The sequence below is a fragment of the Pseudonaja textilis genome, chromosome 4 (assembly GCF_049901715.1).
Source record: "Pseudonaja textilis isolate UNSWEBS1 chromosome 4, rPseTex1.2, whole genome shotgun sequence".
Taxonomy (NCBI): Eukaryota; Metazoa; Chordata; class Lepidosauria; order Squamata; family Elapidae; genus Pseudonaja; species Pseudonaja textilis.
In genome coordinates, this window is record NC_141993.1 from 77,154,757 (window position 1) to 77,179,559 (window position 24,803).

General features: G+C 40.3%; 1 protein-coding gene across 2 annotated transcripts in view; it reads right to left on the reverse strand.

Annotated features, from left to right (window-relative positions):
* SLC2A2 (solute carrier family 2 member 2) overlaps nt 1-17,849 on the reverse strand; it is a 38,286-nt gene extending 20,437 nt beyond the window's left edge. For both annotated transcript variants that reach the window (XR_015743625.1, XM_026705761.2), the window contains exons 1-3: nt 17,640-17,849; nt 4,668-4,763; nt 2,365-2,555 (exon numbers count right to left, since the gene is read on the reverse strand). Coding sequence is in view for 1 of the 2 variants with exons in the window: in XM_026705761.2 (XP_026561546.1) it covers nt 2,365-2,555; nt 4,668-4,763; nt 17,640-17,699 (347 nt within the window). In the remaining variant the exon portion in view is untranslated. The remainder of the gene's footprint in view (nt 1-2,364; nt 2,556-4,667; nt 4,764-17,639) is intronic.
* Between the last annotated feature and the right edge of the window lie 6,954 nt (nt 17,850-24,803).

Here is a 24,803-nt window from a genome sequence, read left to right on the forward strand (position 1 = left end):
ACCCCCCAGAGGCTTGAGGGAAGCCTCTGCAGCCTTTGGAGGCTGAAAAACAGGCCCATTTCATCACTTCCTGTATTTCCGGAAATACCGGAAGTGACAAAACAGGCCCATTTTTTGGCCTCCAAAGGGTGCAGAGGCTTCCTTCGAACCTCTGGGAGGCTGAAAAAGGTCTCAAATGGGCCAAAAATAAGCTGGGAGGCGTGCAGTGCAGGTAAGGGGGTGACGGGGGGGGGATTGCGCAGGGGCCATGGGTTGTGAGTGTGCATTGCAGTTTTCAGCACAGAAGCCCAAAAAGGTTAGCCACCACTGCCCTATCCTCTTCAGTCCCTTAATCACAATCCAGTCCTATTACATTTGCACAGCCCAGATAAAAGATAGCCGTATCAGTGCTGTGATTATTCTAATAAAGGTGAAGTACAGACACCCTTCAGCTTCCCCATCCTTCAAACTTCACTCCTCGGCCTAATAAATCCCCAGAGGTAGCAGTGTAGGCTTTTTGCTCTATCCTCCTCTTTTCTCATTATAGCTGCTGTTTTTATTCATTTTATCCAGTGTGGCACTTATATTGTTTTATTGTTTTATTTCTAATCTCTGTGCGCTATCTGCATCTGCAATTCTGGGAGGCTTACCATACACAAGACTTAAAAAAAATATATCTTTGAAAAATCAGAGGTGGAAACCGGTTCCTGTCATAACTGAAACTCTTCCTACCCTGAGGTCCCACAGAAAGTCTTTTATCACTTTCCTGAAAAATGTTAGGGTGACTTTAGGAGATAATGCTGTTGTGAAAAGAGGGGGCTACTGCCGAGAAAACATGTTCTTGGGGTCCTTGTGCACATGTCTTGCAGTATGGGCAGGGCCACAGTGGAGCATCCTCTCCAGAGTAATCCTTTAAGCAATGTTTCTCAACCTTGACTACTGGAAGCTATGTGGACTTCAACTCCCAGAATTCCCCAGTTGTCTATGCTATGTGGTCAAGCAGACATTTTGAGAAACTGAGAAACAGAACATGAAAATTGACTTCTCTTTTCTTTGTTCTCAGGATAATTATTGAGATATAATATATCATTAAGCTGCTTCATCATTATCATCAACCAAACTAGTAGCCGTTAACCTATTTTGTGGAAATGATATATGGATGGAAATATTCTTTGAATCTAAACACTACATGTCCATCCTTTGCATCTCCAGGATGTCTGGAGAAGATTCTCAGCCTGAAATCTTGGAACAAGTTCTATCCTGCTTGATCTTATTGGACCAAAGTCACTGGGAATAGATAAAGAAATATCTATTCCATAAATATCCACACTCTGAACAATATAGTGTTTTAAAGATGACAACCTGAATTGCACCCAGAAGCTGACTAGTAACCAGTGCAACCCTGAGATATTACATTATATTGCAGTGCCTGTCTTATGAAACTGAAGTCTGGATGTTCTTGACCCTGCAAAGCCTGGAAGAATTAGTTTGTCTTTCCAATCTGTGGGCCAGGATGCTGGATGACCCCATTTTTGGAGTTGTGATTGTGTCACCCAAAATAGGATGTGTTGTGTTTGATTGCTTATTATTTTTAAAGGATTGTTCAATACCCAGAATCACATGGCCAGTGGCAGGTCATATAAATGGTTGGTTGGTTGGTTGGTTGGTTGGTTGGTTGGATGGATGGATGGATGGATGGATGGAAGGATGGATGGATAAGTGGATAGATGTATAGATTGATGGATGGGTGGACAGACAGACAGACAAGAGGTTTCAAAGTATTTCTAGAATGACTACCAGATTCTGTAACAACTTTGTTCCCTGTGCTGGTAAACTTGCACAATTTGATTTTTCTCATCATGTATATGTATACATCTGAACTAATACATCCGAACCAGACTGTTTTTTCTGTATGTCATATAATATATGTGGTTATATGCATAATTTTACATTTATTTGTTTTCTCATGTTTATGTAGTGTATATTGGAGGTGGCGATTTTTTGAGAGCTTTTTGCAATGAAACTTTTTGCAATGAAATTTCATTTTAATGTATGCCGACTGGTGAATATTCAAAGCGACAATAAAGTTTCTATCCTATCCTATCCTATCCTATCCTATCCTATCCTATCCTATCCTATCCTATCCTATCCTATCCTATCCTATCCTATCCTATCCTAGATGGATAGATCAACAGACCGACAGATAGACAGGCAGGCAGACATTCATGTGCCTTACTTCCTTAAATTTCCTCAAGCTATTGTCTCATTATAATTTCTGCAATGTGTCAATGGGGGCCGGATTTTCGTCATCTCCTTATTCACACAGAATGCCCATTTTATTTTTCTAGCAAGACATGAAATCCAACAAGGAAAAATGTTTCTCACCGGGGCATCTTTTCCCCAATCCAGCCAACGGTGAAGGAGGAAATCATCCCGCCAACAGCAAACATAGAGACAGACAAGGACCAAAGCATCATGACCGTTGGATCTTTCAATACTTCTTCAATTAAAAAACTGCCAGTGGTATTTTTTGCAGTTTCAATGTCCAGGACCTTTGCATAGTGCATCATTATGATCTGTGTTGACAAAAGGGCGTTAGTCATTTATCATTACTCCTATAAACTACATTTATTCAGACCGGGTGTGTTTCACAACCTGAATTTGCCCATCACCTTCCTCAGGATGAGAAGTGAAACAAAAGAAAAGAAAAGAAAGTCCAGTTGCCTTTTGAAAAAGCACCTTTGGGTTCTGGACTTTTAACAACTAAGAAAGAATATCTGTCACAATATATGTTTCAAATCTGCACTTAGTCTCTTTCAAACATAATTGTAGGGTGAGAGTTTAAACTGTGAGTTTTTAACTGTGAATTTTAACTGTGAATGTTAAGGCATGAGGAAGGGGGGTTAGACTAGAAGACCTCCAAGGTCCCTTCCAGCCCTACGATTCTATTCTGTACTATACTGCCCAGAGTCATCGTGTGAGAGTTGAGCAGCTGTATACATTTGTGTAATAAATAAACGAATAAATTTTAATAAGAATACGTAACTGAAAATAGTGTTTAGGAGTTGGCAATGAGGATCAAAATTAGTACAAGAAATATATCTGAGTGTTATCTATCTCAATAGCTTTTCCCCCGCCCCCAGACACCTCAACCAGAGGTGGTATTCAGCAGGTTCTGACCAGTTCTGGAGAACCGGTAGCGGAAATTTTGAGTAGTTTGGAGAACTGGCAAATACCCCCTCTGACTGACTCTGCCCCCATCTATTCTCGGTCTCCCGAGTTCCAGCTGATCGGCTGGGTCTTCTTTTGTTGCCTTGCATAGGAGAACAGAGCTGGAAAGCAGGTTAGTGGGGTAGGGAGGGAATGGAGATTTTGCAGTATCCTTCCTCTGCCACGCCCACTAAGCCACGCCACAGAACCAGTAGTAAAATTTTTTTGAATCCCACCACTGATCTTAACCCATGGTGGTAACCCATTCAGGAAAAGCGGCTTTGTGGTTATATGCAGAACCTTGCAAGTTTTATACTAATTGGGAGTTTTCACACCTCTTGCTGCTGAATTTGGTCCCCTAATTGTTACATTTTAGGCATGCATGAAAAATAGCTTAGAATACACCTAACATGATGAAAGAGATTGGCAGCTCTTGAATGTATTTTGTCCTCTTATTTTTCTCAAGCGTCAAATTGGGGTGCATGGCCCTCACTGTCGTAAATCGAGGACTACCTGTAGCAGGGCTCATACATTTTTATATTGCTTTGCCTAGTGTTGTTGTCAACTCATAAAATAGTTTTAGAATTGTCAACAGAAAGGGAGGGGGGAGCAGTGTAGCAGCTTGCAAAACCAAAATTGCATTCCATAAATGCTTTCACAGGTGACTGAATTTTCTGCTGCGCAAAATTCTAATTGGAGAGCATGATTGATGATTCTTGGCTATGGATGTGTCCCATTGGAGAATATGAATTATGATATACCCAGGTACTGCCAGACAATTTAACTCCCAATAAATCCTTTTTTAAGTTTTGGAAGTTTGACTCGAGACTCATGATTTAAATGGGGGTAGCTGCCGGAATCCTGACAGTTGTAAGCAAAAGTGACACTTTCTGGTTCAGTGGAACAACTTTCCTCTAGAAGTTGCAAATGCTGGAAGTTTTTAAGAAGAGATTGGATAACCATTTGTCTGAAGTGGTGTAGGGTTTCCTATCTAAGCAGGGGGTTGGAATAGAAGATCTCCAAGGTCCTTTCCAACTCTAATTCTAATTTGGGGAAGGGGGAACCCCAACCCAGCATCTCTTTCCTGAAGATATCCAGATAGTTAAGGTGTCCCAAGTCCCAATTATGGGCTATGATCAGAGGTGGGTATTCAGCAGATTCTTACCAGTTAGGGAGAACCGGTAGTGGAAATTTTGAGTAGTTCGGAGAACTGGCAAATACCCACTCTGACTGGCCCTGCCCCCATCTACTCTCTGCCTCCCAAGTCTCAGCTGATCAGCTGGGTCTTCTTTTGTTGCCCTTCACAGGAAAATGGAGCTGGAAAGCAGGTTAGTGGAGTGGGGAGGGAATGGGGATTTTGCAGTTTCCTTCTCCTGCCACGTCCACCAAGCCACACCCACAGAACCAGTAGTAAACATTTTTGAATCCCACCACTGGCTATGCTATGAATGCACACATAAATAATCAAATTGACTTGCCTGTTGAGGAGCATTGATGACTCCAATACAGAAACCATATTGGAAAAAACCAAGAACAGCAGTAAAGACTGAGAGAAACAAAGTAAATGTGACATCCTAGGAGAAGAGCAAAAATGAGAGGAAAAGGTCACATGGTGTATTCCCCTTATAGTAGATTGAAGACAAAATGAGGTATACATTTCAACCCTTTGCTTGGAATCCTTTAAAAAGCTCCCAGAGTTGATTGGAATGATGCCTCCAAAGATTGGCAGGATTCAACATATCTTTAACATTTCCCTTGGTTTTCAAGATCAAAAAAACCAAGAAGGTAATTCAGGACAACCACGATCTGGATGATTGAGAATCTCCATAGATTTGAAACATCAAAAAGAAAGAAAGAAAGAGAGAGAGAGAGAGAGAGAGAGAGAGAGAGAGAGAGAGAGAGAGAGAGAAGGAAAGGAAGGAAGGAAGGAAGGAAGGAAGGAAGAAAGAAAGAAAGAAAGAAAGAAAGAAAGAAAGAAAGAAAGAAAGAAAGAAAGAAAGAAAGAAAGAAAGAGAAAGAAAAAGAAAGAGGCAGAGCAATTATTTCAATCAGGAATCTTGCCATGATTAGAGTTAAATATGCAGAATCTATGGAGGCTATCAAATCCAACCCACCACTTGCTCCAAGTTGAGCATCACATTGGTGGTGGATTTCTTGAAGGGGATAATCCACCAGGCTCTCACAACGCAGGCTCATTTAAACCAGATTTTGCTGTTGGATGCACAGTGAAATAATTGTGTGACTGCTTATGTATCCAACCTGGCAGCCTCACGTTCTTTTACTTAGTCGCAAAGGTGCTTTTTCAAGAGGCAACTGGACTGTCTGTTTTTTCTTTGAAGAAGTTTCACTCAGAGGTGGTATTCAGCAGGTTCTGACCAGTTCTGCAGAACCATTAGTAGAAATTTTGAGTAGTTTGGAGAACCAACAAATACCACCTCTGACTGGGGATATTACAGTATCTTTCCCCTGCCATACCCACAGAACCAGTAGTAAAAAAAATTTGAATCCCACCACTGGTTTCACTTCTCAAACAAGAAGCTTCTTTAGTTCATTTTGGGCTCCATTGGGGTTGAAAGTCATGGAACTGAAGAAGCTTCTTGGATGAGAAGTGAAACATCTTCCAAGAAAAAAACAGAAAGCCCAGTTGCCTCTTGAAAAAGCACCTTTGGGACAACCATGACCTGGATGACTGAGAATCGCCATAGACATTTCTTTTACGTACTAATGTAGCTCTTTTTGAATATTTGGTGAACATTCTGGAAAAAAAACCAGGGTAGCATTTGGCTAGCATGAGTTTCATTGTGACTTACAGATTTCAGAAAAACCTCACAGTTGCATATCAGTGAGGCTCTTTACAAGCAGACCAAGGGGGGGGGACGGCAGGGACTGCTGGGGGTTCACAGGGGTTCGGAAGAGCCCCTAGCTAAGATTCTGTGCAGTTCAAAGAACCCCCAAATCCCACTCCTAGCTGGCTCCACCCACTCCACCCCTCCCAGGAGTCCCCACATAGCCTGTTTTGGATGCAGGTAAGTGCAGGTCGTGTGTGGAGGGCAAAAAACGGGCCTCCCAGAAGTTTGGGAAAGCCGGAAATGGGCCCATTTCTGGCTTCCAGAGAGGCTTTGGTGGATCAAGGAAAGCCTCCGGAGCCTGGGAGGGCGAAAACACCTCCCCTGCCATGGTGCAGAAGGCCGACTAGGCCACGCCCATCATGGCCACACCCACCAAGCAACCAGAGAACCCTTCTCTAAAGTGTTTGAAGCCCACCCCTGAAGCAGGCTGATAATCGTGTGGAACAATTGCAACCAAGTCCATGATGTGCCTTCCAGAGCCCCACTAATGGTAAATGTGTGCAGGGTCTGATTAATACATCAACCTGGACGCTGCAGTTGTGACTTGTGATTCACAAAAGAGCAACGCAGTCTCTCTTTAATTGCCAGGAGGAATGTAATAGCAAAGTTATGAAGACTTGCCAAACTACCACAAACAGTTATTGGTGAACATGTTTGGTGCAGTGAGTTAACTTTTGTTATATAGGTGGTCCTCGACTTACAACAGTTCAGTTAGCAGCCATTCCAAGTTACAACGGCACCGGAAAAATGTGACATGACCATTTTTCACAGTTATGACCATGGTCGTGTGATCAAAATTCAGACACTGGGCAACATCTTTTTGACGGCTGTTCCATCCCAAGGTCATGTGATCACTTTTTAAAAACTTCTGACCAGCAAAGTCAAAGGGGAAAGCCAGATTCATTTAACAACCGGGTTGCTAACTGATCAAACTGCAGTGATTCACTTAACAATGGGGACAAGAAAGGTTGTAAAACAGGGCAAAACTCACTTAAGCAAATGGTCTCGCTTAACAACAGAAATGTTGGGCTCAATTGCGGTTCTAAGTAGAGGACTACCTGTATAAAGAAAAGATTCTCAGTTGCTGATTTAGAGTAATTGTAATTCTTATCACACCAATTATTATATCTTGGTCTACATCCAGAGAAGAGAGTTGCTACCAAAGAGCAGATTTTCTGCAAGTGTGTGAGTGTATAGATGTGTATGTGGTGCATGTGAGAGAAAAAAACAGGTGTGTGAAGTCTCAAATGGATGAAAGTTATCTATTTTCTTTAACTATATGCACTGTGATTCACTTAACAACTGTAGCAAGAAAGGTCGTAAAATCTGGCAAAACTCTCTTAACAACTGTTTCACTTAGCAACATAAATTTTGGCCTCAGCTGTGGTTCTAAGTCAAGGACTACCTGCACAATCATGAAATAGTAATCAATGGTAAATTTACAATCAATTATAAATATCCATGATACAAATACAGGTAGTCCTCAACTTACAGCCAATTGCTTAGCAATGATTCAAAGTTATGACAGATCCCAGCCTCCCTACAGTCATGTGACCACATTTTGGACACTCACGAACCAGCTGACCATTTGCAGCATCCTGCACTCCCGTAACTACGATTTATAACGTTTGTAGCTGAAAACCTGGCATCTGCTTACAAATGTGCCATAGTGAACATTGGATTTACTTAATGACATCAGCATTCTCTTTACAACCATGGCATTCACTTAATGACCACCACAAAAAAGGTCATAAAACTGTCACACGATGTCCTGCTTAATGACTGTCACGTTCTAACAACTAGAATTGTACTTCTGGACTACCTGTACCAATACCAATAGCCCTTAGATTTATATACCATTTCACAGTGCTTTACAACCCTCTCTAAGTGGTTTACAGAGTCAGCTTATGGCCCCCAACAATCTGGGTCCTCATTTTATTGACCTCAGAAGGATGGAAGGCTGAATCAACCTTGAGCCTGGTGAAAATTGAACTGCCAAATTGCAGGCAGCTGGCAGTCAGCAGCAGTAGCCTGTATTACTGCACTCTAACCACTGTGCCACCACGGCTCTTGAAAGTTGATAATACTAATAAGCATTTACAACATTTACAACCTCTGGAGGCAAGTTGTTCCACTGATTAATTGTTCTGTCAGGAAATTTCTCCTTAGTTCTAAGTTGCTTCTCTCCTTCATTAGTTTCCACCCATTGCTTCTTGCAATGGATATCAGATGCTTTGGAGAATAGCTTGACTCCCTGTTCTTTGTGGCAGCCCCTGAGATATTGGAACACTGCTATCATGTCACCCCTAGTCCTTCTTTTCATCAAACTAGACTTACCCAGTTCCAGCAACCATTCTTTATGTTTTAGCCTCCAGTCCCCTAATTATCTCAGTTGCTCTTCTCTGCACTACAGACCATAACTACGATCATATGTTAAATTCCCCAACATATCATTGCCCACAATCGGGGGTTTGACCACCATCATTCCCAGTTGCAAGATGGTTGGAAATGATAAGATCCCACACCTCTGAGGAACACCAGGTTGGATAATATTCCGCATCATGATTTCATGCATGGTTCTTAAGAGCTCAGCGAATTTCCCCTTTATTTTAGTAAATCCTGGCTTATTCTTTATTTGAAGGACCCTGTCTTTGCACTCTACAGTCAGGGTCCTGAGAAATTGTGACAGCGTGCCCCACACGTGAGATAATAACTCACGATTATTAAAAGGGACATAAGACCCTCAGGTCTTCTTGGCACTACATTTCCTGAGTTGCATCATTGCTACAAATAAGCACTCATTGTGCAAAGTGGCAGCTGATCCAGACATATACCACCATGCCAGCTGCCAAGATTGCCGATCCTTTAATGAAAGTAAATTAACATCTGATCGCCAGTCCACCGGTCTAATGAATTAACTGTTCGGTTAAGTTATTATAGACATTTAGCTGCTGCCTTTTCTAATGTTTTGTATTTGGAGAGCCCATAATAATCAGAAAATTAGTTTTAATTCTATAATTGCTATGACAATGGCAGACATTAACAAATGTGATCCCAGAAATGACTTGTTTTACGTTATTTCATTCAAATTCACACTAGTTACTATATTACTGCTAGACAGGGAAACCAAATTAGACCATTCTTCCTTGCCAAAGGATATGATCCGTCTGCAATAGTCTCCCTTTTTCTGTATTTATTTTATAAGAATGTTTAAATACAATAAAAGTATGAAGAATCAAAGGAAGGTAAGAAAAATAATAGAATTGTGATTTCCACCCTTCTTTCTCTTGAGTAGTTACTATCTTACTATTTCTCATCCTTTTTTAAAAACTTTGTAACTACCTTCCTCTAAACTGATTGATGTAAATCATCAATTCTGTCTTTTCTTCTTTTAACAAAAACTCCATATAAAAGTTTCAGTCTTTCAAAATAGGTTGCATTATTGTCCTGATAAGGAGGAAATTCTGCCATGTGCCAGATGTCAGTGCTTCTGGGCTTATGTAATCACTGTTTCCTATAGTTTTCATTTATTTATGAATCTATTATTTATGTATTCATTAACAATAGGTTGATTCCATCTCATTAAAAGTTCTAAGTGCTGAACAAAATATCTCAAACAAGTTCTCCAAGAAAAGTCAAGATGTAACTAATAGCAACATTAGTTGTAGAAAAAAACAATAGCACTTAGACTTATATACCACTTTACAATGCTTCCTAAGCAGTTTACAGAGTCAGCATACTGCCCCTAACAATCTGGGTCCTCATTTTACTGATATCGGAAGGATGGAAAGCTGAATCAACCCTGAGCTGGTGAGAATTGAACTCCTGGAAGTGGGCAGAGTTATCCTGCAATGCTGCATTCTAACCAATGCACCACTACGGCTTTAATAAAAAAACCCAATGTAAATTCAAATGTTGTGGCCCACCAGCAGCCAGTAGAACTGGCAACAGAATCGGACAGTGCAGAGGTTGGGGAGGAACATAGGCCAGTCCTGGAGTCTCGAGAAGGCTCTGATGAGTGCTCTGCGTCGGAGGCAGAGATGGGGCCAGGGCTGTCCTACAGTTATCAGCTGCCTTCGGAGTCAGAGATCAGTGGGGCAGAAGAACAGCTGGAGCCTGTTCCCAATGTGTGACATGTGCAGAACTGCCAGGAGGAGGGAACAGTTAAGGAACAAGGGTCAACTTGGGAGTAAAGGCACAGGTGGATGGTGAATGGCCTTTCTGATAGGGAATAAAGAGGATTGAAAAGGGAGTGATATTTGCAGGAGACAATTAGTTTATTTGATTAAGGTGAAGATTTGTTCCTGACTCCTTGGCAAGTATTTTCTACTTACAACGTTGCACTTGCAAGCTATTGGCCTGGCAACTCTCCAAGCCTGATAAGGTCTGTGATCATAAATCACTCTTTTTGCCGGGGCCTTGGTTGGGTGTGAATTCACATTAGCCTAAATAAAAGCAGTTTTGGCAGGATGAGGAGTCTGCTTCGTGATTTTGTGAAGCCTGGGTCAGAACATCAGATGGCTTCTACTACCTTCACTAACCATGAGAAAGCCCACCTAAACAGAAAGGATTTCAGAAGCTGTTTGAAGGCCAGAGTGTACCTTGGGGTCAACCTTCATCCTATTCAGCTCACATGGGTTGGGACCTTAGGCAAGCCCGCTCTCATCTAGCAGGACAGTCAAAATCATTAGAGACAAAATAATTTTTGTGATCTCTCAAGAATTAAGAGGTCAGGCTTAACATAAGCTTCTGTGGATGAGAGTCCTCTTTATCAAAAATGGCATTGGTTAGTTAGCTGAGAAAGGGCCGGAAGACACTTCCATTCTGTAGTAACATACTAGCAACCAATGCAACTCACAGAGCAGAGGTATAACATGTGTTATTCTAGGAACACCCATACAGCAACTGCTTGTATTGTGCACTGACTTCTGGATAGTCTTCAAGGGTAGCTATCAGCCTTCCCAAACCCGATGAACTTATTTTACTTTATCATAAGGCTACATTAACAGAATCTTGCAAGTCTGAAAATACAAATCTTCCACTGTTTGTTTTTACAGCCTGATAAATGACAGAGGATCCTTTCAGAATTTCTTTCTCTGCTCTTTATGCAATTCTGGGTTCTCCCTGTTCCCTAGGCAGCATCTCCCCCCTCTCAATCTCCCAAGATCATTACTGCAGGCATTCAAGAGGCGACCAGAGCATGACATTCGATCCTATGCTATCTAGAATAATAGCTCAGAGTTGCCTTGATCTGCAAGATGGGCAGAAAATAAATTTAATAACAGCTAAATAAAAATAAAAAATAGCTTAAAGGAGGTTGGAAATGGAGAATAGGATGTCTCCATTGCTAGACAAGGTCTCCTGATGAGACTTGCATATTGGAAGTCCTTAGAAGAGCCAAAAACTTGGTCATCAGCCTTCCATCCATCTGAGGCCAGAAAAATGAGGACACCCAGATTATTGGGGGCAGTTGGCTGATTCTGTAAACCACTCAGAGAGGGATGGTAGAGAGGGATGGCATTCAGCAGGTTCTGACCAGGTTCTGACCAATTCTGGAGAAGTACCGGAAATTTTGAGTAGTTTGGAGAACCAGCAAATGCCACCTCTGGTCCTGCCCCCATCTATTCTCTGACTCCAAGTCCTAGCTGATCAGCTGGGTCTTCTTTTGTTGTCCTGAACCAGAGAACAGAGCTAAAAAGCAGGTTAGTGGGGTGGGGAGGGAATGGGATTTTGCAGTACCCTCCCCCCGGAGTGGGGAGGGAATGGAGATTTTGCAGTATCCTTCCCCTGCCACACCCACCAACTCAATCCAAGCCATGCCTCCCAAGCCACACCCACAGAACCGGTAGTAAAAAAAAATTTCATCCCACCATTGGCTGTTAAACACTATGAAGAGGTATATAAAGTGCTATTGGTATTGGGCTTTCTCTACAATCAATGAATAGATATGAGCCACTAGATCAGGGGTGTCAAACTCAATTTCATTGAGGACTGCATCAGGGTTGTGTTTGACCTCAGGGGCCTGGGGTGGGCATGGCCAGGGTGGGCATGGCCAGCTCTACGTCACTCAGGTTGGGGGCACCTTTGGTGGCCCAAACTCTCTGCCAGCGAAAATAGGCTCCGGACCTTTGTTTCTTGGCTGCAACTGCCTCATGCAACCTTCTGTCAGGGAAAACAGAACCTGAGATGTGGCCCTCCCAAGCTCCTTTTTCACTGGCTGTTTCCAGGGTGGCTTTGTGGGTCAGATCTAAGCACCTCAGAGGGCACATTTGGCCCCCCGGGCCTTGAGTTTGACACCCCTGGACTAGATGCAAAGTTTCTTTCATTCTTCTGATTCATCCTGAAAATGTGACTGCTACCAGCCCTCTGATTATGGAAGAGAAAAGGACATCTCCTTATTAGGTACATCATCTCCATTAGTCAAACTACTTCTGGTACAAAGTAGAGAGCACTTTCTGTTTCTTTTCTGCCACTGCTACGTACATAAAAGGGTTAAAGCCGGAATAAACAAAAGCCACCCACGGTATTGTTTTCAGTAGCTTTAAAAACCTTCTCTTCTTTTGATCCATGGACATAAAAAATGGAGATTGCTATTTCAAATCCTCTGCCCTTTCATCTTTTGCCTGTTTTTCCATGTCTCTCTTTCTTTCTGTGTTTACCTGCTTTCAGTCCCATTTTGCAAGTTAGCTGTTTTTGATTTTTTTTTAAGCTTTAATAAATGATATTTTTGGGGGCTGAACTGAATGACCTGCGCGCTTGCTCCAATCTGGAAATAAGGATTGAATTGACTGCAAATGTGCTGCGGGCAAACTGAACTGGAAGTCACCCTCAATAATTTTTCCTTCCCCCTCCTTCCTTTGTCAGAGATGGTGGCTCAGTGAGTTAAAAGATGCCAGGGAAGGTCTATGCTCCAGCAGTTCGAGACCTAGCATTATGTGATGGTGTGAGCTCCTGTCATTTGCCTCAGCTCCTGCCAACCTAGCGGTTCAAAAGCAAGCTAATGCAAGTAGATAACTAGATACCAGTTTGGCAGGAAGATAACTGTGTTTTACACTATGTTTTGCCCTGCAATGCAGGGTCATGGTGGCCATGTGTCCCTGGAAATATCTTCGGACAATCCTGGCTCAATGGCTTAAAGAAATGGAGATGAGCATCACTCCCTAAAATCAGGTATGACTAGCAGAGTAAAACCCGCAGGGACTCCTTTACCTTTAATTTCCTCCTTACCGAGAAATTGGGACCAGCCAGTTATCTGAGCAGAGGTAGCATGTACATTTTAACACATACAGTTTCTCATGTATATATAGGCTTTAAAAGAAGTATTGATTTTGTACCTCTGTAACTGCCATTTTCTGCCGTTGGGTTCTCTCTCACAGAATTCTAGGTCCATCCACTTGTCAGATGCTAAAAATTCTCTTAGCCCAGCCCATCACAGAACAGCCATTGTGAGGAAGAATGAAAATTCTAATACACATCCCAGCAGTCACTATGTAAAAATAAAAATCCTCACTATTTCTACTCTGAGCCTTTTGGACTAGCGTTCTGTGTCTTAAAAAGATGTTGAATAATGCTTTCACAAATTAAAGATAATACACTACCAGTACTAATATAATAAATGTTTTGTTTTGCAAACAAAACACCCAATTAATATTTTGCTGAAATTTGTCTCGGAACTCCTCAAGAGTTTTCTTGCCATATGAAAGATGAATTTGTCTGTATATTCTCAGAGTAATCGAGAAAAATATGCAAAAAGGGGTGCTTTCATTTTAAATGTTGATAAGATTAAATTTGCAAGCTGATAAAATTCTGAATGGTAATGTTGAATTGAATGGGTTCAACTCAGACTAGAATCTGAGGGGTGTGGGGGAGAGATGCCTGTAGGACAGGAATCATAAGAGTGGATCAAATCTATTCATCGTGGGATCACTTCAGCCATATATCAATATATCAGTACCATGTAAAAAACCTAATTCTTTTAGGACAGGGTTGGACAACTATGACTCCTTTACGACCTTGCGGAGTTCAGTTCCCAGAAACCCTGACCCAGCATGGAATGGTGGCTCAGGAATTTTGGGAATTGAAGTTCACAGGTTGTAGAGGGGCCATATAGAAGTTGCCCATCCCTGTAGTAGGATATTCTGCTGAGATGTTTTCATACTGAATCTCCAAACTGATTATTTGTCTACAGCCCTGTTTCTTACAGATTTCTCAAAGTTTTGGAGCTTATTCCATGTGGACATGCTATTGATGTTGGGTTGATCCCTTTGAGGCCTCCTTGTTGGGTTGATCACTCTGAGGCCTGAAAGTCCTACATTTGGAATGAGGAAAGCTAAGGGGAGGATTACACCCTGAGCTTCCACATGCTTTCCATTGGCTTTTTAAAAAGTGCAGAAAAAGCAGGGATGCTCCAGATCACAGGAAAAATCACGTGTGACAAAATCTTTCACTGAACTGAGGAATATGATAAGAAGACAACTCCAGGTTGGCATCGCTGCCAGTTACAAGTAGGACAGTTGTTAAGACCTATTTTATGACCTTTCTCAACAAAGGTGTCAATCACTGTAGGTGTTGAATCACTGTAGGTGTTATGTTACTGATATGATTGTTAAGTGACTTCCCCATGGAAGGTCTTTGCTTGTCAGAAAGTCACAAAAGATGATACTATAACCCTGGCACATTGCAACCATCATCAATATGAACCAGTTGCCAAGCACCCCAAATTTGATCATATGACCATGCGGATTCTGCAACGGTCACCAATCAGAAAACTGTCATAAGTCATTTTTTCAATGTTGTTCTAACTTTGAATGGTCGCTAAACAAAAACTTGTAAGTTGAGGAACACCAGTTCTAACTACAGTCCTTGAATTACGACCACAATAGAGCCCAACATTTATGTTGTTAACTGAGAACTTTGTTAAGTGAGTTTTTCCCCATTTTATGACTTTTCTTGCCACATTTGTTAAGTGAATCACCGCGGTTGTTAAATTAGGAACACAGTTGTTAAATGAATGTGGTTTCCCCACTGACTTTGCCTGTCAGAAGGCTGCAAAAGATGAACACATGACCCCAAGACAATGGAACTGTCATAAATGTGAGACAATTGTCAAGCAGCTGAATGTAAATCACATGACAATGGGGATGCAATGGTCATAAGGGTGAAAAATAAGTCACTTTTTTCAGTGGGGTTCTAATTTCAAACAGTCACTAAACGAACTGTTGTAAGTTGAGGACTATCTGTATTCTTCAAGGAACCAATAAGAGCAAAGTATTGCACAAATGATTTATGCAATTTTTTGAAAAACATTAGAAAGGATATTTTTTTAAAATAATAACTTGCCACACACTCTTTCCAAATTTCAACTCCCTTTTGAATCTCTTCAAGTCAGGAATGCAGAAAATTATTGTCTGACCCAACTTTCAGATGGGAAACCCACTCCAGAAGGAAGCCTAACTAAAGAAGCACATGTAAACACAACAAAGCTAAATTGGGTTTAATTCCAATTTAAATCCCCTTAAATTAAAAGATATCCCTTAAATAAATGTCATAAAGACTGGCCATGGGTTTAATTATTTTCTGTTTTTATTATATTAAAATATTCCGTTTGATGTTGACATTTAAAGGGGCTCTGAAGGGGCTTTGTGCCCCAGATTACCAGGTAGGCTCTGTTATAAAATAAAGTTCATGCTTCATATATTTATTAATATTTATTGTGTCACATGGTGATATCATTACTCTGTGACACTTTGCATCCTATGTATATTTATTCCAAATTAAGTCCCACTATGTTGAGTGTGATTTACAGCCTAAGAAGTCTACATAGGGTTGCACTCTTAGAATGTGAGCATTGTAATCAGTTTCATGTCAAAAAAATAGCTTTTGATAGAGTTGAAAATAAACACATTTACTTACCTTAGACTATCTACTATTGACCTCACCCCTTTCCTAAGAGGTCTGTAGGGGGCATGCATAAGTGCACCAACGTGCCTACTGTCCCTGTCCTATTGTTTCTTTTTTTTTCTTATATGTATCCATGTATTCATAACTATGTTTTTTACTTATACCTATTATCTTGTAAGCAATTGACAAAAAATAAAAATAAATAAAATAAATCTAGAGTCTTAGCATATGCAGTACAGTACATACTGTCAAGCAACCTCTGCAAAGACATAATCTTAGAAACTCTGGAAATAAAGTCCAAAAATCAATTACCTTCTTTAACTAGATAGGTGCTACGTTTTGAAGTCAGTTTTATAAGAGACAATCAACAACCACTGGAAATGGCTCTTTTACATCTTTGTTTAAATGCATTTGTCCCAGACCAAACCACACCAAAAACTGCTGATAAAACGTAAATTGAAATGACATTTAGAGGGCTAATGCAAGAAAGGAGAACAATGTGGCAAAAAGAAAAGTAAGAAGGATAGATCACCACCAAATCACAAATATCTGAGATGTAGAAGTCCTAATGTGTGTACTGTTTCATGGGTGTCTAACCTGGAGAGAAATTGCAAGATTGTATCTCATGCATAATAATCGGTATGGGCTTGAAACTGAAAATGTAGATTTGACTCTCAGTTAAGTCTAATTATATTCAACAGCATAGACTTCTGAGTAAGTATGCTTACAACTTTAGCGCAATCCTACAAAGTTGTACAACTGGTGTTCCCAGCTTACTAATATCCAGTTACGTTGGAACTGAATTCTTGCAGTTCCCAGTCAACATGATCTAACTCACATCATAATCTCCAGACCACAATGGTAGAATTTTTTTAGTAAAACTAGTTCCATTCATTGATATTATATTTCTGTATCAATAATATTCTTCTTTTCCCTTTTTGCTTGCTCATTTGATTTTTTTTCTTCTTTTAAAAATAAAAACTCCCCGCTTTTGGGACTCCTCTTGTTTCAATCAAAAAATAATTTAACCCAAAAATCTAAAGATTACCGACCCACTTGTTTTCTCCCTAGTTAGATATGCATAGGATCACACCGTTAGCAAATTTGAATGAATCCTGTAATATTTCTTTAAAGCAAAGGATAATTGTCTCCAAAGTTGCAGAAAACTACTATCACATTTCAGTTTTATTAAATCATGGAAGTGTGCCAGATGGGGCTGCATGAAAACATTCACAAGAATATTCACGAGAGTGAAAATTGTTGTGAAAAGAGCATGTTTGATAATGACATTCATAAATTGTCTAGAGGCAACATTCTCAGTGTGAAAGCCACCGACAGCATGTTTTATTCAGAACATATTTGAAAGAAGTCAATGTATTCTATCGATGCAAGAAAAGAGCTGTTTTTTTCCCCCAATTCTGCAGCTTCTGGATTGTAATTATGAATATGTTCTTTCCTTTCTTTTTTCATTTTTTTCCACCTCAGTTATAATAACTTATCTCAGTAATGAGTGAGACTGCAACTTTGCCCCTTGTTTACCCTGAAGTAAGCCTCAATAGATACATTGGCCTTTCTTTCTGAACACCCATGTATAAACTAAACCATGCTTAGGGATGCACTGCAGGATTCTGCACCTAAGTAAGATGCTGGGCATCAATCTTGATTTGGAAGTCTAGTAAGATATCTTATGATAAGTATTACCTTTGTTAACTGCTGTTTAGGTTTTTTTCCCATCAGCGCGTTTCTTGCCAGTGGATCCATGATTGCTGGTAGTCACTTGCTCAAAAGAATTGTGCAAAAGATGAGCTTCCAACCTTTATTAGATTTGTTGCTTAAAGAGCTGGAGATGCATAGTTGATCGTACGAGATCCCCAAGGGGAGAAGGAGAAGGAGAGACAGTTGGTGGCAGACAACATGAGAGAATCAGAGGAAGCTTATTTGTAGCCACTGGTAAGGATATAATTAATCAACTCAAATGTTAATGAAAAACCAAGCATTCTGCAGCGTGTACCTTCTCTTCCCATAAATTGTTTAAATAGAGAAAGTGCAAAGGCCAAAGGAGTTTGCACAATGATAAACCCACCAAAATGAGCTGAAATGTTCACTAGGCATTTATTGTATTCTAGACATCAAAACAGAGAAAGTCTTCCCCTAACTTGTTGGATTCCGTCTCCAAAATATTCAGATAATTTCATAACTGGTACTTAGAGAAATGCTGGGTATGCAATTCTCAGATTCCCATCCTAACTGGTTATCGTTTTCAGGGGCTGCAATCCCAGCTTAATAATGCCAGATTGTTGAAAGTTTCTCTAGGACAGTACTTGTGATTTTTTTGCCCCTCTAATAGAATATTGCAAGGTGTTTGGAGACATCCAAATTTGGCAACTTTAAGGCTTGTGGACTTCAGCTCCCAGAATTCTCAGGCAGCCATGCTGGCTGGGGAATTCTGGGAGTTGAAGTCTACAAATATGGAACTTGGCAGGTTTGGAAAGCCCTGTTCTACATATATTCTATTCATAACTTTTATAGGTAGTTCTCAATTTACGATTATAATTGGGACCAGAACTCCATTACTAACGTCAGGTTAAGACCATGTACTGATTTATGGTTAAACTGAAGTTAGATATTCACCAAATAAATAAATAATAATAATTCATGGAACCTCCAGGATTTTGATTCAAATTATAACTGTCAGAAATATGAAATAAAAAATCTCAATGGAATGAAGTTCCTATCATCTCTCACCATTTGGCTATGCTGGATATAATTGGGCATCTAACAAGTGGATGGCCAATCCAGCTAATTATTAAGAGACTATTTAAGTTTCATTAAAATCACTTACCCTAAATACATGGAGAATAGTTAACCCAATGGTTAGTGTATCCTAGTACCATAAGTGGATACAAGATGGAAGAGTTCACCTCCAGCCTTCCTGAACGTGAAATACAGGAGATGTTACAGTTTGAGTAATGAAACAACGAAACTTAGAGAGTACCAAGGGCCCCTCATTTCAACCCTGAGCTACAAATATTCTCTTTTATAGAATTTGGTTCCTCCAAAGAATTATTAGATATTACTGTCTAATGCTCATTTGGTGGTAAGATCCACTGAATTCCTTGGAGCTTAATTCTAAACAGAGATGCCTAGAAAATTACATTTTAAAATGCTTACAGGGTCCTGAATTAATAGTTCCAACAATTATATCACCCATATATAGCACGGGACTAAACTGGTTTGGCTCTTTCGGTATACAAAACATTTCTTTTCCTACTGATCACCTTTCTGTCATCAGCTGTGTTCTCTTCACTTTCTTTCTTAAAGGTCAGTAAAGATTCCTACTTGCTCTAATAGTAAGATGACCTGTGCCCTGTCTTTTATACACAAACATGTTAATTTGAGTATATTGTCCTATCATAGTAGTTGCTGTATGAGAATACTATTGGATTATGCATTTAGGGTTTATTGAACAAAACCAAATGTTCGGACGGCCTTGAGGTAGATTTGGTAATATTTGCCCAAATATTAACTTGGTATAAAAAAAAAAAAATCAATCTGTGGTTTCAATTGGAATTTGGTCGCCTTAAATGAACTCATTCAGTTAGTGAGTTAATAGTCTCTAGAAATACTCTCCCTAGCCATCTTTCGGCATAAGTTAACCTTGTAGCTGTGGTGACATGGGTTATTAAGTATATTACATCCTTATTGTATTTTCCCACATTAATTCCCAATAAAAAAAATTCGGGTCTGAATTCAGTTTTAATTTTGCACATCTCTTCTATTCATTTCTGAATTTTCTGCCAATATGTTTGGGCTTCTCACAATTCTACCATAAGTGATAATACATTCCAATTTCTTTATTGCACTTCCAACATTTGGGGGATAGTTTTGGGTACATTTTTGCAAATTTTGATGGTGGGATGTGCCATCGATAAAACATTTTATATAAGTTTTTTTTTATATGGTGCCGCCAAGGTTATTTTTTTTATTTCTATCCCATACGGTTTGCCAATCATCCAAATTTATGCTATGTCCAAAATCTTTCATCCAGGCCAGCATTGTTTCTTTTACCTTTTCTTCTTCTAATTTACTATTTTGTCTAATTCTGTTTTCTGCCCACTAATTCCCCATTCTTTCATATCCTTACCATATCTCGACTGTAGTTGTAAGTAAGCCCACCATTCTATCTTTAATCCTAGATCTTTCAGTTCTTGCATCGTTTTTAGTTTTCCTTTCTCATCTAATTCTAGTTCTCTAATTCTCATCTAGTTCACTCTACTTCACAGGTGTCAAACTCGCCACGTCACGCTGCTGTCACGTGCCATTTTGTGACTTTTTCCCCTTCATGGAGCTGGGGTGGGTGTGGCCTGTGCATGATGCATCTGACCCACAGGCCTCCAGTTTGACACCCCTGCCTTGGTCAGGCAGATAGTATGGTTCTTATAAAGCTGAAGAACAAAGTGAAATCTTAGCAAAGTGTGATATTTTGCCTCACAGCTTTTTATGAAATGGTCTGTAGAAAACCTACATAGACTAAAAATGAAATAAATTTTACTTGGTTTGCATTATTGGAAACTCTTGGTATTGAGGAAATAGGAATATTTGCTTTCAGAATGGGCACTCAAGTGGTCCTTAAAATACCATTAATAACCTTATTGTATACCCCAACAGAATAGAAGTGTTTGAATGCATGTGGTTTTGATCCACATCCATTTCTCCATGGTAACAGCTCAGCTGTATATGAATGGAGTTTGATCCTGATGGGGCTCAAGGTTGACTCAGCCTTCCATCCTTCTGAGGTTGATAAAATGAGGATGCAGATTACATATGCAAATAATGCTTTGATATTGTAAACCACCCAGAGAGTGCTGTAAATTGCTCTTGGGTGGTATATAAGTCTAAATGCTATTTCTGTTTTGGAACAAACATTTTCCTGGCACAGTAACACATTTAATCATGAGTCCAAAACCTTGCATAATCCAGTTGCATAACCCATAAACCGATTGAAGACAAGTTAGTAGAATTTAGTTGTGGGTTAAGCAGGGAATAAAAATAAGAGGTCTAAAGACCATTTAAGGGCCAGCACAAGCTGCCTAAAATATGAAACTAATTGCATAAAATTCCAAAAATATTAGGTTATAAATAATGGTAGAATAATTGTGTTTCTAATGCCTGTCTGTTTGAATGGCTGATCTTCAAACTGAGTCCCTGAACCTGAACATTTGACCACAGATACATCTGGATGGTATAGCCCATCTTTCAAATAGACCCAAACTATTTAGTGTTTTAAAGGTCAAATCTAGTACCGTATTTCAAAACAACTCTGGATATGTGCCATCAGATAGTTCAACCCAATATTGACGGAATCTATTGCAGGATTCCTATCTTGGGGATTATCTGAATTCCTGGATTTAAATTCCTGGGGTTCTAACTAGCCACTTGCTTTCAAGTTTGCATTACTAAAGATGTTTTGATGATACTTAATCTGGTCTCGCTTCTTTCTGAGAATTGTCACATTCTCATTTTTTTTTCCAATGAAATCATTAGAGGTTTTCCATTAAAACAAACACAGATTTCTACTTGTTTGCACGTGGGCATCTTTTAAATTCCAAGCTTCCCTCATGGTCTCTCTTGCATTTCCACAAGAGGTCTCTATGCCCACTCAAAAGCAGGACTTCTGTTTTCCCATGATATTGGCTAAGTGTGAAAGTTCAGGTGATTTATTTCTGGCTCATATGCAAAGCATTTGAAACCACATTAAAACTAACATTCTTCAAAATGTTGTGCCTGTGTGGAATGTCAGTCCATTTGCAAGTGCTCCTTGACTTCAGCCATCTTTGCAGGTCTTTCAAGGGGAAAGGTAGCTTGGCAGCTTTTCAGCTTCTCTACGTAAGACCTGTTTCTTCCGTTTGCTTGCATACAGTCAAACAGTGCATACAACAGGCAGTAAGGAGATTGTTGGGGAAAGGCACAGCATACAGAGTAGGAATGAGGGGATTTTTGTTAATCTAGGATCACATCAAGTCCTGACAGGGCAGTGATTAAATTCATTCTTTGTGACAAAATTCTCAGAATTTTGAAGAACGCTCTTAATGGAGTACGGGTAGTTCTCGGCCTGCAACAGTTCGTTTAGTGACCATTCAAAGTTTCAACAGCACTGAAAAAGGTGAGTTATGACTGTTTCCCCACACTTATGACCACTGCAGGATCCCCATGGTTACATGATCAAAATTCAAAGGCTTGGCAACTGACTCATATTTATGACTGTTGCAGTGTCCTGAAGTCATATGATCACCTTTTTTGATCTTCTGGCAAGCCAAGTCAACAGGGGAGCCAGATTCCCTTAACAATGTGTTAGTAACTGAACAACTGCAGTGACTCACTTAACAACTGTGCCAAGAAAGGTCGTAAAATGGGGGAAAATTCACTTAAGTAATATCTCACTTAGCAACAGAAATCTGGGGCTCAATTATGGTCATAAGCTGAAGGCTACCTGTACATAGTGGCAGAAATATAATACCTCCCTGCAACTTCTCAAAACAGAACCTCACAAGATTGGGAAAAAGCATGGATGCTTTCAGGATTTTAGTGAGATGCTACATTCAGGGATGGGATGCTACCGGTTCTGCCCGGTTCTAAAGAACCAGTAGCTCTGAAGAGCAACAGACACCAAACCAGTTCTGTGTTTGCTGCTCTTTGGCCCACCCGCCCGCCTGGGCTCTTACCTGTCCTTTATTTCCTGCTTTTTCAACCTCAGCTGCTTTGCGCGGCACAGCTCATGTTGATAAAGCAGTAAAAAAGAGGCTTTTCAAACGTGCACCCATGCAAAGCATTTTTCAGCTGTCCGAGCTGTTGTGTGCACAACGAAGCATGCATGTGCACACAAAATGTAATCACTGAACTGGTAGTAACACCGGTTGAATCCTACCCCTGGCTACATTCAAGCTACTACCTGCTCCCAAGTAGCTTTTCACTTTCAGATCTGAAGTGCTCAACAGTTCTCATCGGGCTCCAGCTATCAGCCCTGGATGACATCTTTGCATCTCACTGGTTCAGGAAGTTGCACAACATTCTCAGAGACTCTTCCCATCCTGCTTACAATCTGTGTGAACTGTTGCCTTCTGGCAGAAGATACAGAACCATTAAAACTTGGGCCACATGTTTTTATGCCAGAGCTATAATTGCACTTAGCACTTAGGACCACCATCAGTGAACTGTTGGGCAGTATTACTTGGTCTGTTGTGTGGATGCTTGTGTGTTTTTAGGGGGTGGGGAATTTTGGTGGGTGGGGGTGTGTTTGAGAATTGTCATGTGTATGTGTGTGCATGTTGGTATCTGGGTGTTATATGAATTTCGTTGTATGCGTATACTGTGTATATAGGTACAGTGACAATAAAGTATTATTATTCTAGCATTCTAGCATTCAAAACATGCGAAACATGCTAAGACTGAATACTTTAATTCTGACCAGTATTGTCTATGTGGAAGACATAGCAGCTCATCTGAATCATGGATGCAAGTTCTTTTATCCACTACTGCAGCTTTTTACTTTGAAGGCATTTATGTGGCCTAGGAAGAAGCTGTTACCAACTTAACAACTGGAGTGATTGAGTTAACAAATGAGACAAGTAAAGTAACAAAACAGGCAACATTCACTTGACCAACGTCTCACTTAGTCACAGAAATTTGGGGCTTAATTATACTCTTAAGTCGAGGACCACCTGTACTTCTCCAATAGACTCATGGCCTTAATTGATGAATCTACCCTCATCCAGAGGTGGTCTTCAGCAGGTTCAACCAGTTCTGAAGAACCGCTAGTGGAAATTTTGAGTAATTCGGAGAACTTGGCAAATCCCACCTCTGACTGGCCTCACCCCTCCATCTATTCTCTGCCTCCCGAGTCCCAGCTGATTGGCTGGGTCTTATTTGGTTGCCCTGCACAGGAGAACAGAGCTGGAAAACAGGTTAGTAGGGTGGGGAGGGAATCGTGATTTTATAGTATCCTTCTCCTGCCATGCCCACCAAGCTACGGCCACAGAACTGGTAGTTAAATTTTTTGAATCCCACCACTCAAAATTTCCGCTACCGGTTCTCCAGAACTGGTCAGAACTTGTTGAATACAACCTCTGCATAGTAAATATCTTTGTCTGATCTGAAACCCACATTGCTTGGTCAGTTTGTATTATTAATTCCCACCCCTCCAAAATGAGACACAATTCCAGTGAGACAAAGTGAAGTCTCACAGAAGGGATCTGGGCATTGGCATGCGGTTTCCTTCCTCTCTTCCCTTAATCAATCAATTTCCATTAGATTGTTTCCACTCTGTGCACAAGTTTATTTATTCCTTCCCTCATCTTTTTTTCCTTGGGGAATTCATGTGTCAATGCAAGAAGGTGATTTTGCTGAAAGATTTTGAACTCTGGATCCTTTTAAATGACACCAAAGAATCCTAGGAGATGCATCCTAGATAAGGCTTTGGAAATATTATCTGCTTTGTGCAAGACATTACTGGAAAGGTTTTTAGCCCAATTTCCCTTCCCACGATTTGAATACAGCTGACCTGTTACCATTGTGAAATGGATATGGATCAAAACCACATGCAACCAGCTATTTCTACACTGTTTGGGGATATACGGGGCCATTAATGGTATTTTAAAAGATCATTGCTTGTCCATTCTGAAAGCAGATATTTCTATGTTCCCCAACTCCAAGAGTTTCAAGTAATGCAAACCAAATGAAATTTATTGTGATTTTTGGTCCTTGTAGGTTTCCTGCAGCCCACTTTATTCGCACAATTTTGAGGAGTGAGAAGGTGGGGGTGGGAGGAGACAGGTAGAGAAGAGGGACCCAGAATTACCTAAGAAAGAT